The sequence below is a fragment of the Rhodamnia argentea genome, chromosome 4 (assembly GCF_020921035.1).
Source record: "Rhodamnia argentea isolate NSW1041297 chromosome 4, ASM2092103v1, whole genome shotgun sequence".
Taxonomy (NCBI): Eukaryota; Viridiplantae; Streptophyta; class Magnoliopsida; order Myrtales; family Myrtaceae; genus Rhodamnia; species Rhodamnia argentea.
This window is the reverse complement of record NC_063153.1, coordinates 16609391-16623319: the sequence shown is the minus strand read 5'-3', so window position 1 is coordinate 16623319 and position 13929 is coordinate 16609391. Positions and strand designations below refer to the sequence as shown.

Here is a 13929-nt window from a genome sequence, read left to right as displayed (position 1 = left end):
GCATGTGCTCTTCCTTTTGTTGGTGGAAATTAAATGCACAAGGCGCTCTCGATTGGCTGTGTTGCTTGTGACTTGCTGAGTGTTTTTGATTCCCTTCCAAGGATTGTCCACATGGGCTTCCAACTTAATTGGAGAAAAAGACTGGACAGAAGCAACAGATTCTCCCTCTTTTTATCTTGTTTTTTTTGGGAAAACAGTTTCTCTTCGATTTGCCGGTGGAAGGGTAATCGCTGTTTTGATGTACTGATCTTTCTGTTTTATGATCGATTGGGTGGACGATGATGACGTGATGTTCCGAGAGCATCTAATATAATTTTCCATGTTGGGGGCTTCAACAAGTTGTCGGATTGGTTTGTTTGCGGTACTTGTGTGGCTTCGGCTTGTGAACCGAAAAGCATGAATCCAAATTGATTTAGTTTGGTCTCTAGGTTTCGTGATTAGATTGAATCAAATAAACAAAAAATAAAAATACTCATTGTTATTGTACTTGTTAGTTAAATCATCTTAATCCTTTATGGTCCAGTGTCCATGCTTGTTTGATTCGAGCTTTGCAGTCATCGTCTCAAAGCTGCTTAAACTTGGTGGTGGTAAGAAGCAGCGTGATGCCATCGGTTCCCGAACCATCAAGGCCCCCGAGATTCTTCTGCATTCCACGCTAAGACACTCGTGGCATTCGGCGGCACCAGTCAAGACCCTTCTCTGCCGTCCAATAGTTATTACTCAGGGCCATGTCCAAGCTGCAGCCCCCTCCATGTCACCCTAGTCACCTTCAATAAGCACGGTTCTCAACTTGCTCAAATGCCTCAGCAGTCAGCACCTTCAATAGCTCATGTGCCTTCGGGCACTATCAACCAATGTGACCTATGCCCCTCTGCTTCAATTCTGCCCCATAGCAACTATCCGGACCAGGACGATGTCTCATCTCAAAAACGACCCCTCCAAGCCAACTGGCAAAGACGGCAACAGCTATCAATACTAGAAAGAGGTTTTAAAGCAAGGCATAAAGCGACATACAAGGGCCAAAATATGTTAAGCAAAAGCCTACGCCTCTCTGATACAAAAGGAGATATTATACCCACTAAGACTTTCCGTAGGTATTTTCCTTGCTCACGATCTACCAGTCTGAATACTGCTGGTAAATTTTCCTATCTCCCTTGAAATGCAGAGTCCATTTCTTCCCAAGAGTTTCTTGTTCCAAGTACAACTTCAACAACAATGTCAAGGGGCATCAAAGTTTTCCGACCGCCTATATGTGAAATTGCTTGGAGAAATGTGATTTGACTAAATCGATGCAAGTGGTCACCTATCAAGGTTAGAACGCAACTGAATTTCAACAAAGTGGAGAGATTTACTCATGTACTTCAAGAACGACTGTTACTAAATCACAATGAGCACATATACCGCTGCAATCATATCATAAGATGTTTGATGATTAAGTGCCACCTTTTCAAAGTAGCTGCAATGGAACAATGTACCCGAGATAATCAAACGATGAATTTCAAAAAGCTTCACAGAAAACCTCTCTGTAATACATAATCAACACACGAGCAAATGTGTAATTGAAGGGCCAGTACTCAAGATCTTCGCATGTGACATCCTCACTCCACAGGCTGGGAGAAAAATTATGTGCTGCACTAATCAAGAGAACCTAAAAAGTCCTAGAGTATTTCCTGATCTCATACATGATCGAAGATATAGACACGAGGTCCTTGTTAAGCGCAGATCCTCCCTGGATTTTCTTTATGCAATCGGACAGTCTGGTATAATAAAGCAGCAACTGAGTTAAAGCAGCTCGCAATATCTCCATACCGCACAGAAAGTTGCTGAAAGAGGTAATCACATCTTTGTGCATCAATTCTATCGCGGCTTTCCACCGGCTACCAAAGTCCTTCACAATTGGCTCAACTTCAGTGACAGTTATAGGCCGCTCTGATGTGGAACTTGGGTCCTCGGCTGAATGGTGATGAGAACAGGGAGGAAATTACTAGAGGTCAGGCATAGAAGGAAATTAAAGTCCATCCAATAAAATAGCTACTGACGATAGGCACTTACAGGCCCTTGTCTTTACAAACTTGATTAGGTCACTGAAGTGTTCCAGAAGTAGTTCTTCCTGCAGACGAGAAGCACAAATACCACAAAAATTTCTTAACAAAAAGGCAAATTTTGTGGTTTCTCAGATTTGATTGAACTTCTTCAATGAAATGTGCAACTTTAGCATGCAACAGGTAAATTTCATACCACAAACAACGACGTATTGCTCTTCAGCAATTCCTCAAAGTGCAGTTGAATTTTCCCACCCTCTGGGCTGGCTTCCTGGAAAATAGTCAATATTTCATGGGGACAAAGTGGTGTTCAACAGACCGATAAGATTATTTAGGGAAATACCTATACGTGAAATGAAGTAATTACTGTAACATACCTTGAGAACAGCAATAGTCATGTCATAGTTATTGATAAGAAACACGATCTGCTGCTTTGGTTTTGAAAACGTTTTTGCTAGCTTTATAAGTAAATCATCAACAGCCATCCTCAGCCGCTCCAAGTTCAATTCTAGCTGCAAACAATGAGTTTGGAGTGTATTAATCAACTCACGTGATTTAAACAAACCCTTGTTATCAGTATAGTCACCTGCCCATCTCCATATCCAACATTAAGGTGAATAAGTGATGAGGTAAATTCTGCATAACGCCTTATGACATAATGAGGATGGATGTCATCTTCCCACAATGTCTTGACATTAGCATTGCGAAGGCTGTTGAGATGCAAGTCAAACACCATTTTGAAGCGTGGCCACAGAGAGATATTGACCTGCTCATTTTCAGTTGATAGTGAGTCGCCCTAAAAGTATATAACTGTAGGAGCAGTGGCAAATTGCTCCAACAAACACACAGCAGGTTTAGGAAATATAACACATAAGGCCCTGACAGTAATAAGAGCAAGTTCCCCTTATATCCACCCGTAAATTATAACTATGACATGCTTAGATCTTTATGAGACATTTGTAACTACTATGCTTTCAATTATCCAATGATAAAAACATCAAAATCTGATATCTACTTTCTCGCTCAATCTGTGAAACTTTGTAAACACAGCCAAACTGAAGATGCATGAACATGAGATTCTAAGTGAACTTGAGGAGTACAAATTAAGAAAGGTCGCCAATTGATACTAAATGATATGTGGTGAGAAGATACAAACCTTATCTAAGTATGAATCTAAGCATGGAATTCGTCGCCGAGACATAATTAGCTGAAGAAGAAAAGAAATGAAATATTAACATAAAGACTAGTCAAAAGGAAATAACAAAGCCAACCATTTTCATGATCCATTAGCATACACCGCCACAGAGAATTCATGGCTGAAGTCAATCTAAAACCAGTAGCTTGTTTATACGGAGAAAAATGGATAGAGCAAATTGGCAGTCAAGTACCTTCGACCCAATTAATCACTAGATGTTGACAGTTGAAGTCAATTTGAAAACATGTAGTTGTATGTGCAGAAGAAAATGGTTTTTGAAAAATTGGCAGTCAAGTACCTTTGACCAGTTAATCACTTAATGCAAACAGATTGAACACCATAACTTCAACAACAACTTGGAAAGGCCAATTATTATTCAACTAAATAGTGCTACTCCTAGGTTGGTTTTACTCATCTCATTTGCTGCAGCCATTATGAACTTCTGAGACCACTTCCAGCAAAGCAATGTGAGAAAAATAGCTGCCAAAATTTATAGCAGATCGTCATCTGGCATTATGTTATGACTTCAAGTAAAATTTACTTCACTGGGCTACACTAGCTCTGTAACGAAGAAAGAAATAACTGCAGATTAAATAAGATTCACGAACATTACCTGATGCTGGTGTGTTATCCGTATCATAAGCATAAGACCAATAGCATCATAACAATTGGGAAGTATTGTACCAAAGTGTTCATCGATGACAGCAAAAGGACCTGATTAGATCCAAGTAACAACACATAAGCAATCTTCATGGCTGCTACAAGCAATGGTGGAATATTGCGAAAGAGAGTCAATACAAAGTTCAAATTGAACTGTTAAACCCCCAATTTATTGTTATTCAAAAGCAATACTTGCAGCATCCAGACAGTCACAAATAATTTAAATGCACCTAAAATACAAGATGTTGCATAACATACAACAAGAATGCCAAATGGGACAAACACAAGATGCTTCATTGAAATAAGGGAATGCAATCCAACCAACCTGCAAAAGTCTCGAAAAAGATAGTTTCTTCTCCAAAGAAGTCATCACAGAAAAGGTACCTATAAAATGTGAGAGTCAGAGTGATCACATATTAAACAATGATAAACAAGAAATTAATAGTCAGAGAATGCTCCAAGTACTCAGAAGTGGCAGTGTCCATAAGCAGCTTGTGTAAGCTCCTGAAGAGTACTTCATATGGGTACTTCTGTGAGCTGGCTTCAGCTATATGTGGAATCAATGCAGGCTGATCAATTTCCTGAAACCAAAGATATGAGACCATATTCATCTCCCTCGTGTGACAGAGAGATAATGAAAAGAAAAACAGAAGGACTATTTCAAGAGGTTTTTAAATCAAGGGCTGCAATAACATCACTATTTAATAAGGTCAGAAAGTTCTCTATTTCTTCACATTACTTGAGAAACTACATGTTCTTCATGTGCTCTTTGACAATTGTTGGGTAGGTTTAGGAAATAAACCATCCTTAGCAAGAGAGAATACTGTCAGTGGTTGGTCTAATATTCATGCCATGGGAACATATTTACCCAAGATGAAAACGGAGAGGCAGAGGATAGCAACAAAACCTTGGTGCTAAGGCAGAAATTTTTTGTTTGCAGCATGAGATAACTTAGACTAGTTATATAACTAATTTTGTCTCAAATGATGCAAGGTGCTCACTTGGCAGAATATTTAGTCCTGCATAAAAAATCTGGATATTCGCAAACTCAATTAACTGCCTGCACAAAGGCTGGCCTATAAGATAGAAGTCACTATTAGAAAACCATGATTTGACAAGGAGTAATCAACAAAGATTAAGAGGGATGTCAACTGATCAAGACTGCCAGACACTCAACAAGTTCTAATTATTATAATCCCTCTATTAACAGCACGGGACTCCTGTCAAAGGGTGCATAATATAACACATAATTATAATTACACAATTGATGAAAGTTTCTCATCAAAAAGTGCATAAGGCCTTAATATAATTATAGATCATAATTACAAGAATGAAACCTTTAAAATGTTAATCCTCTCCCCCAGTGCAAATACAGCGGACCGGTTCTTCAAGGGCTCTCTTCCTCTAGAAAATAAACCCGTACTCCTGGTATCCACACCAATCAAATCACTAGATGTTGCTATGTCTAATTGCAATTTCTCCAATGCTTGAATATAAGCTCGGAAATGTGCACTTAAAACCTGCAGCCAGCCAGTGTCGAACATGTTTAGCCACCTATAAATAGATCGTAACAACCTTATATTGTGCTCAAGATGAGCATGTCTAGATAAACCAGAAAGAAGCCACGTAAATTGAACTGAGAAAGCCGTAATTAGATTTCCTAGTAAGATGATGAGCATAAATGGAGACAAGAGCACCCATGACAGATGCCCATTTAGCTAAGGTAAAGCCCAATATTTCTGCCAACCAATGTCATTCTACACACATTTGTGGATCTAGTGCCATTCTAAATTCATATTATACATCATTTCCATAGCTCAGTAAGGTAACTGCTTAGTCATGCAAAATATGATCAGGATTCTGGCAATAATGTAAAAACGTTTACCTTGTTCATCGTATCTATATATGCTCCACGAACTTCAAGGTAGATCTCCTTGCCATGTTCCTTCAAGAAGGAAATAATATACCTAGAGAAAATGTAATGTCAACCAAACGGTATTGCAGACCATATGTCAATATTTGCTTTTTTGCATTTATTAAACCAAATGTCTAGACCACTTATATAAGCATCATGGTGCATTATATGCAAATAGGTAAGGACTCAACGGTGAGATATACACAGAACATCATATCATAATAATTTGTTAATGCACCAAAAGTATCTTGTTAGGAAACTAGATGGCATATCCAAAGATTTTAAGTCAAAGCCTTACATATACATCCGCCAACATCAACATCAGAAAACTAAAATCAATAAAATAACAAGAGACCACTTACTTGTATTTCAGAAGAACACTCTGTTGAAGGATCTGAATATTTGTCTTGGGCTTTCTCAATGCATAAAGCTTCTGAACAATGAAATCAAAAACCTAACACCAACAGAATTAAATCAGATGAAGTACAAGGATACTATTAACATAGAAGAGATACTGTACAAATGGATCTCTAAGAGTTTGCCAGTATATTGACATTCAGTAGCACCACGAAAATACAAGTATCACTGTCAGGAGACTGCTCGTTATCCATACTTTCTAAGAGTATTCTTAGATTAGGAGAAGCAAGCTGTATCATGGATTTCTGATGGACCAAAATCAGATGGTTGTGGTAAGATTCGCAAAGTCTCGCCACAGTTATACGTTTGGAAATTTCAAACCAGAGATCTCTTCTGGTTCAGAACCGGTGTTAGTACAGAGGCTCTCTTATTTATAGTGATCATTCTTGCAAAAGCCCTGCCAGACATAAACTCAGTGCACCGTGCATGGTATGCATTTCATCATTTGTCGGAAGTGATATTAAATGAGGACTCAGGACTTCAACATGGAGGCTTTTAAAGGAATTCTTTATGATAAGAGCCTTGATTTCATACTACGTAGCCTGCTGATTTTATCTTTTCATTTAGCATTTGGAATTCGATTAAAATCAGCTCAAAGCTCAGTTCTTTATGAAGATGTAGCCTTTGAGGTCATAAGCTATACTATTTCATTTTTTTTAATAATTTTCCATCTGGCAACTTAAAATAAGTGTTTAATTTAAGTTTCTCCGAACTACTAATTTGGATCTTCTAGATAATTGACTAGGACACTATCTAATCTGATAAATACAACACCCAGAAAGTGTAAAGGGACATAAAGAAAGGTATGCCAACTACAGTTAAGGAGTACACAACTATACAAGACTTGGTCACGGTCCATGTGTCAATGCATTTATTAGACAAGATAACAACCTTTGCAACAGCTTTCTGGCGCAGCTTTTCAAGCTCAGGCTGAACATCTTTGAGGGCTTTAGCTGTTTTTGCCATGTGATCCACTTCAGTGTGCTTCAACTTCTTACTCAAAATCTCTAGAGTTCTCAGGTACTCGTCATTGACCTGAGTGATAAAGAAATTATGTGTTAAACATCTCAAGTTTAAAAGAAAATTCACATGACAACAGAACATAATATACCTTTTGCTAAGAAAATGGGTAGGGAGTTTGGTATTGCATTGGATCGAAGATGTGGAAAAATTAGGTGTGGAATGTAATGTAACATTTTTCCTCTAGGACCACACATTTTGAGGACTCCCAAATCACCCTCATCCTTGTTTGGTTAATTCCATTTTTCAGTTTACGAACTAAAAATGTTGTCAGGCACAGGGCCCCTGCTAGAGCTTCTAAAAAGTGCACCATGGAGATGACTGAGAAAAGAGAGACCGAAAGATAGGAAACAGCACATCTGAATCAACAACTATTTGTTGCTTTTTTCCTTTTCATTTATGTCCCAGATGAAAGTCTTTTCAGGGTAAAAACATGTATTGATTATTTCCTTTCAATTTTCTATTTCGTGAACCAAAACAAGTTGTCAAAGTACAGGCTCCCTGCTAGTGATTCTAAAAAGTGCACCATGGAGATGACTGAGAAGAGAGACTGGAACAGAGGAAACAGTACCTCTGCATCAACAATTATGTCCACCATTCTTGGAGGGACAATAATATCTTCAACAAACTTCGCCAATTTCGATTCTGCCACCTGTTTGGATCATGAAGCTAATAGGTTTATCGCAGAAACTAGAAAAAGAGGTGCCTTAAGTTTACAAATGCAGCGGAAAAGCTCACCTCACCTCAAGCACCGCTATTTACAGATATAATGTGCTTTAAAGTTTTAGTAGATAAACAAAAATGCACCCTCTAGTTGAAAGATTAAGGTTATATGCAATAGCTAAACATCCCCTCCCCCTCCTCCCCACCTGGAAGAGCCTCATGAGTGCAAATGACTTTCTACAGAATAACATTCTTATGTGCCTCAAGGAAAACATCATAATATTGCAAATTTTGATGGAATGTCCTGTAGCTAATAAAGCAATAACCGAACCTCGCTATTGGCGATGCAAGCAATGTAAAATAAAGTACATCTTAATTTGCGGAGGAAATGTGGTATATATAAATCCAATGATCAGAATATTTTTCTCATAAGTTTGAAAATAAATATGGTCCCCTCCATCCCATCCCCCCCCAAAAAAATAATAATAATAATAATAATAATAAATAAATAAATAAAAACCCAATAAAAGTAAAAAAAGAAGTAAAAGGCAATAGTTTGCTGAGCCTGTTTTCTTTGGAAATAAAACATCAAACCAAATGAATAGGACTCATCGTCTTCAAGTATCAAGACATTAGACTAGAAACAGGGAAAATGAGAAAAATTAACCTCACAATAAAGACTAACATGCCAAAGCATAAGCCTAAGCTAGAAACGAAAATATAGTACAAAGCAGACATTAATTACCTTGCGATTCTTCAGCTTGAGACCCATATCCATAGATTTTTCCTGAAGAATTTTTATATCTGAGCTAATGGACCCAATCTCAGCCTGCAGAAGTAAGGTTTTAACCAAAACTGGCCGAACTAAGAGACAAAGTGGTAGTTCTAAATGATCATGCTAGATAATAGCATGCCCCAAAAAGAATTGGAGCAAGTGTAACTTTTAACAGAAGTATGTTGACCAAGGCAATTTAAACACAGGTATCACAAGCTGCCTTCCGTACACTGTATGACTTGTAGAAGGCAAAGCACATGTCAAAGGGAAAGATTCAAATAGCAATTAACGAAGAAAATAAGGCAATGCAGATGAAATGAAGCCATATAAAAATTCTCCCCTCCCCACACTACTCACAATCTATGAGGTGTTAAGGAAACTTGATATCAGGACCTAATTTTCTTCTACAGATTTCCTGTCCACGTGGACAAAATTTGGCCTCCATTCACAAGAACAAACAATCCATTTATCAGCATAGTCAAGCTCATGATAATCAGTAGAGGCATAATATAATGGAGACGTTGGCCATAAAGTAACAAAGCCTGAATTTGATGCTACAATGCTTAATTATGGAATTCCACAAGAGGAAAGCATTTCTTGGAGCCACTTATCTAAGTGTTTATCACAGTCACAGCAGAACAATGTGCTTATTTAATAACGTACAGAGTCCAAAATAACGTCATCTCATCACTCAGTAAGTGTGAATCCGAGATCCATTTGTGAGCAAATAATAGGTAAAGAGCTAAGCAGGTCGAAGTACCTGAAAACCACTAAGTAGGGTTTCCATCTGGGACAATATGCCATCACATTCCCGAATTTGATCATGAAGGGAGACAAGATTATCACTTTCTTTTATATAGTCCTGCCAAAAGAATTATTTATGATCAATACATATTAAGTTCAAATTATCCAAAAGGAATGAGAAAAATGATGAGATAACACAAGCACCCCAGAGAAAAAAGGTTCTTTCATGATATCGGTTTTGCATGCATGTACCAATCTCAATGACTCAATTACATTAATGTTTCATGATTCATGACTGACTTCATTGAATTGGGGAAAGGGGGATGATCTGCCCTGACCTAACTTCATTTATTAATAGATGCATCAGATGGTCCTCCATTTTTGGTTTGTGCAATCAAGTCATCTAATTGTCTCGATTTCTGAGATCAAGTCCTTTTGCCCTAGCCATTACTATGACTAACACAGTTAAATTACTCACACGGCTAAAATTAACAAGCCATGTCGATGTGGCATCCGATTGGCACCACCACCACCTAGCCACAAACCCTGTAAGGATTTGGAGACCCTCATCACAGACCCTCACTAGGGCATCATCTCCAACCATTAACAAGGATCATACCCACTGTAGATGGCAATTGTAGACAGTAGCAATGCCCTCCCTCCCTCCCCAATTGAGGAAAAAATGATTGAGAACCCAATTGCACACACAACATAGGTTAAGGGAAGCAAAAGCAGACATATCAGGTTGCAAAGTAAATTGATAGTAATCCATGGCCAAGATAGAAGCTTGTTGGTAATAAAATGTCAGTCTAATCAGACATTCTTCAGGCATATAATTGACCTGAAGAACCACACTGGTCGCGGTTATCTGGGAAGTGAGCTTAGGAATATGAAGTGAGACCTCTACCCACAAGGCCCTCCTTGTTTACCCCAACTACTAAGCAAAGAATAAAATAAACTCATATGCAAATCATATGCAACAGCAAAAAAAAAAAAAATAGGCCGCCAAGAATCAAACATGCATCAAAATAGCAGCAGACCTGAATTGAGTCCAACTCAACTTGCCGCAGATTGTTTTCCACCCCTTTTGTGTAATCACGGAGTGCTGTACCCTTGGACAATATGTTGGCTACTACCTGCAGGAAATGGTAGTTGAAGGTATACTGATGACAGTACCAAAGAATTTAAGAAAAGAAGTTCAATCTGCATGATCCATCACAAATATCAACCTAACCAACATCAAGAAGTTGGCATTCTGGATTAAGAGTAACTTACTAATTACATACAACCACAGGCACAATGTACAATTAACATTTAAGCTGTAAATACCAGTTATAGTATCATTGATTAAAAGCTATAGACAGATCTGTAACAAGATTATGTACCTCTCTACAGAACCCTCGAGAAAAATAACCGTAAGTACTAAACTTGTTTTACAGAAAACAAGCAAGTCCAGAAACAATTGTACTTAGGCTACCGAGGACAAACATCAGGAAGGATTACATTGCGACATTTCAAAAAGGTTTCAACCATATAGTAAAAAACAAAAAGTTAAGACTCAAATTCATTGCGTACAAAAGGTTTAGGACTTATAATACTATTATTCTATTTGAAAAGGCTCTTCTTAATGCTTCGCAATCAATTAAATACAGGTCATTGTCCAGTTCTCACAACGCTTTTATGATAAAACAACAGCAATTGCATAAGGGCACTATCATGCAACCCCTACTCTAAACATGGAACATTCAAGGAGTTTCTAGGAATTAAAAAGCACTGTTTTTCAGTGTAGTCACCACAGTAATGGTGCGGCTGTATCAAGCATTCCCTATAACTCACCAAGTTGGATCACATCGATAGGCTCTTTCGAATCAAGGCATAAACTGTATGGTTTTCCCTCCATAGACCTAAGAATCAGAAACCTAAGGCATCAACAGTGCTTTTCTTCCAAATGTAAAATTTTCATCTCACCCATGGGATTTAAACCTACTTACGGACATTCCTCCCTGAAAAAAACCTAGACAAGCCCGCATAAGCAACAAAACTTAAGGACCAAAAGTAAACTTTTATATCTCAGATTGCACCTAATTGAACATGAGTGGAGTATGCCGAGCAACAAATACAAGGATTAAAGCCTAGAAACAATCCTAGAAACATCTCTTCATCCAACTAGAAAGGTATTCTCTCCAATAGTGATAGTGATTCATTTACGGAAGTTTATGATGACGAAATAATTAAGTCGAACAAATTTACGCACGAAAGGTTCACTCTAGTAGCAAACTCTCAAGCAGAAGCTAACATTTTCTTTTAGTGCCAAAAATTCAAGAAGGGAGAGACAAGGCAAGATGTTGCAAATGGCTTCAACATTGTCCGCACATAAAGTTATAAGGATAGGAGTGCCAATGATCTGAACTTCGATCAAGAGCTCACTAATGACTCATGTGCAGCGCAGAGGACAGTATAAAGAGCTTAGGATGCAAACTTCAGTTTTTAAAAAGTGCGGATGCAAATAAGCAACGCATATAACTTTAAGATGCTGATAGAGGAAGGCCCATAGTTCAACACCATACAATCTACTTTTCAGGTAAAAGAAACACTTACATCATCTTCTTTACACTCTTCCAGTTCTTGTTGAAGACCTTCCAGCGAAATATCATCACTGTACAGAGGGTTCATAACAACGAATAGAAAAGCATGAAAGAAATTAGTAAATCAAGATCAAACAAAAAGACTTCTCTATAGCAGGTAATTAATAAAGAATAGGAACTTGCAAATTAAATATGAAAAACCAAAGTGTACCTGCTGGCATCTTCCTCAACATTTAAGTCTCCCACAAATTCTCCTAAATCAAAGTTGTTCTTCTGGGCATCCCCTGCTTCAGCAAAAGAATGACCCTGCATGCATTAAAGTAAAGACATCAATTCAACTTCGGAACCTTGCCTAAAAGAATTTTAAACGCGGGCATTACTCACGGACATTATGCTCTACAACAAGCATATGAACGTTCATCTGTAGCTATGGTAGCATATTGCCTCCATCAGCAATAATGCGGCAAGTTGACAAAGGGGAAAAGAAATTAAAAGCCCAACTCGCAAAAGCAACAAGAGTTGTGCAATCAAGGTGTGCATCTTATTTACGTTTAGAGGCCATTTGCAACTTCAGTAGAACGTCATCCATGTGACTCACACTAGACAACCCAGAGACCTTTCTTTTGTTTCATACTTTAATGCCTAACATTCCAAAGGCGCCTTTAGATTGTCCCAGACTTTCAGATGGTTCTGTTACAAGACATTCCATCAGCAGAAGTGCGTAAATTTCATAAAAGCGTCCTCAATGGATTGTCACCCTTACTATACTACTTCTCCTCTTTCCACTTCCACCTGAGTCTGCAAAACCTAAGAAGAGAATCTGATGGAAGCAGTTAAAGCGCAAATTTCATAACCTATGGTCAGTGGGTATGTTTCCACTCTGGAAACATCAGAATAGAGACTTCAAACCCCCCAAGAAGTGAACTGCCAATCAATACTGCTCTCATCACTAAAATTCATATCAATTGAAAGGAAACAAGGAGGTACCACTGCCGGCCCACCGGTCAAACAACGGAACGCATTAGGTTCGATACATAGAAACAAGAGTAGCTTGTAAAAAGATTATGAAGCTCCAGGCCAAACCCACAATGACAAGCACAGAACCAACCTTGCATTCGAGCACATTAAGTAACAGAAACGACAGATGAAAGGATTAGCAGACTACTACCATTTCGAGCGCGAAGGCAAGTATTAACACGACCAAAGGCCACTGCTTCCAGAAGAATAAGCAACGACGACAGCAATCTTCTCACAGAGCATTGCTAATTAGCGCAAAAGCAGAAATTCTTCGGCCACCTAGAGCACAGAGAAGCGTCCTAGGATCTTCACTCTCACGCAGATCATCCCTTCCATGAAAATTTCCGCACAAACCGCAATGAATCGATCTCGCATTATACCAACTCCTCCTCCTGAACACCACCGATCGGATCTAGAGTAAAGATGGGTCTTTGTCGTCTCTTGAAGAGCAAAGTTGGGATTTTGATATTCTTCCCAAGATTAACAAAAGCTACTCGTCATCCTGCGATTTGCGAAGAGGAACGGATCGCATGATGCATCACTTCTCACTTCTCCAGCTATTGTTGAATCGAAAGATGAAGAACGATGGGGCCGAGACCCAAGAGACGATAAATTTTGAGCTCACAGCCTAGCTGATGGAAATGAAAGTTGGAAAATTTCAATTAGGACCTTAACATCACTTTTTTTTTCAAAATAGCCCCTGTACTCACAAAATTATGTCAAATAGCCTCATGTCCCATAAGATATTCATAAAAGTCGCGTTTTTTTTTTTTTTTGGGTGCCTTTCTTGAAAGACACATTATTAGATCTGGACTTAAGGTGGGTCTACTCGTTTCTTAAAAAGTAAAGTAAAAATTATGTTCTTCTTTCCATGGTTATGAAATTTGATATTAACT

General features: G+C 38.3%; 1 protein-coding gene across 3 annotated transcripts; it reads right to left on the bottom strand.

Moving 5' to 3' along the window:
• Window positions 1–515: 515 nt before the first annotated feature.
• LOC115757359 (vacuolar protein sorting-associated protein 52 A) lies at window positions 516–13679 on the bottom strand. Of its 3 annotated transcripts, none has more exons than XM_030697564.2 (21): window positions 13185–13679; window positions 12228–12322; window positions 12030–12087; window positions 10472–10567; window positions 9448–9549; window positions 8658–8741; window positions 7821–7901; window positions 7121–7264; window positions 6175–6266; window positions 5783–5864; window positions 5235–5417; window positions 4363–4478; window positions 4223–4281; window positions 3851–3951; window positions 3199–3249; window positions 2629–2808; window positions 2420–2554; window positions 2239–2313; window positions 2053–2110; window positions 1810–1953; window positions 516–1456 (listed from the first exon to the last, which is right to left on the bottom strand). In XM_030697564.2, the coding sequence occupies exons 1-21, from the start codon at window positions 13185–13187 to the stop codon at window positions 1410–1412; spliced, it is 1986 nt and encodes a 661-aa protein (XP_030553424.1). In that variant the 5' UTR covers window positions 13188–13679; the 3' UTR covers window positions 516–1409. The 3 variants fall into 3 exon arrangements, with proteins under 3 accessions (XP_030553424.1, XP_030553425.1, XP_030553423.1); XM_030697565.2 differs by having other exon boundaries at window positions 516–1403; XM_030697563.2 differs by lacking the exon at window positions 516–1456 and having other exon boundaries at window positions 1482–1953.
• Window positions 13680–13929: the final 250 nt, after the last annotated feature.

What these genes read in the sequence shown, in the direction of transcription:
- LOC115757359 (XM_030697563.2), bottom strand. An exon ending in CCCTACTTAGTGGTTTTCAG is followed by an intron (nt 8,742 to 9,447) that starts GTACTTCGACCT and finishes TTACTTCTGCAG; the next exon opens with GCTGAGATTGGGTCCATTAG. An exon ending in TAGATTCATACTTAGATAAG is followed by an intron (nt 2,809 to 3,198) that starts GTTTGTATCTTC and finishes GAAAATGAGCAG; the next exon opens with GTCAATATCTCTCTGTGGCC.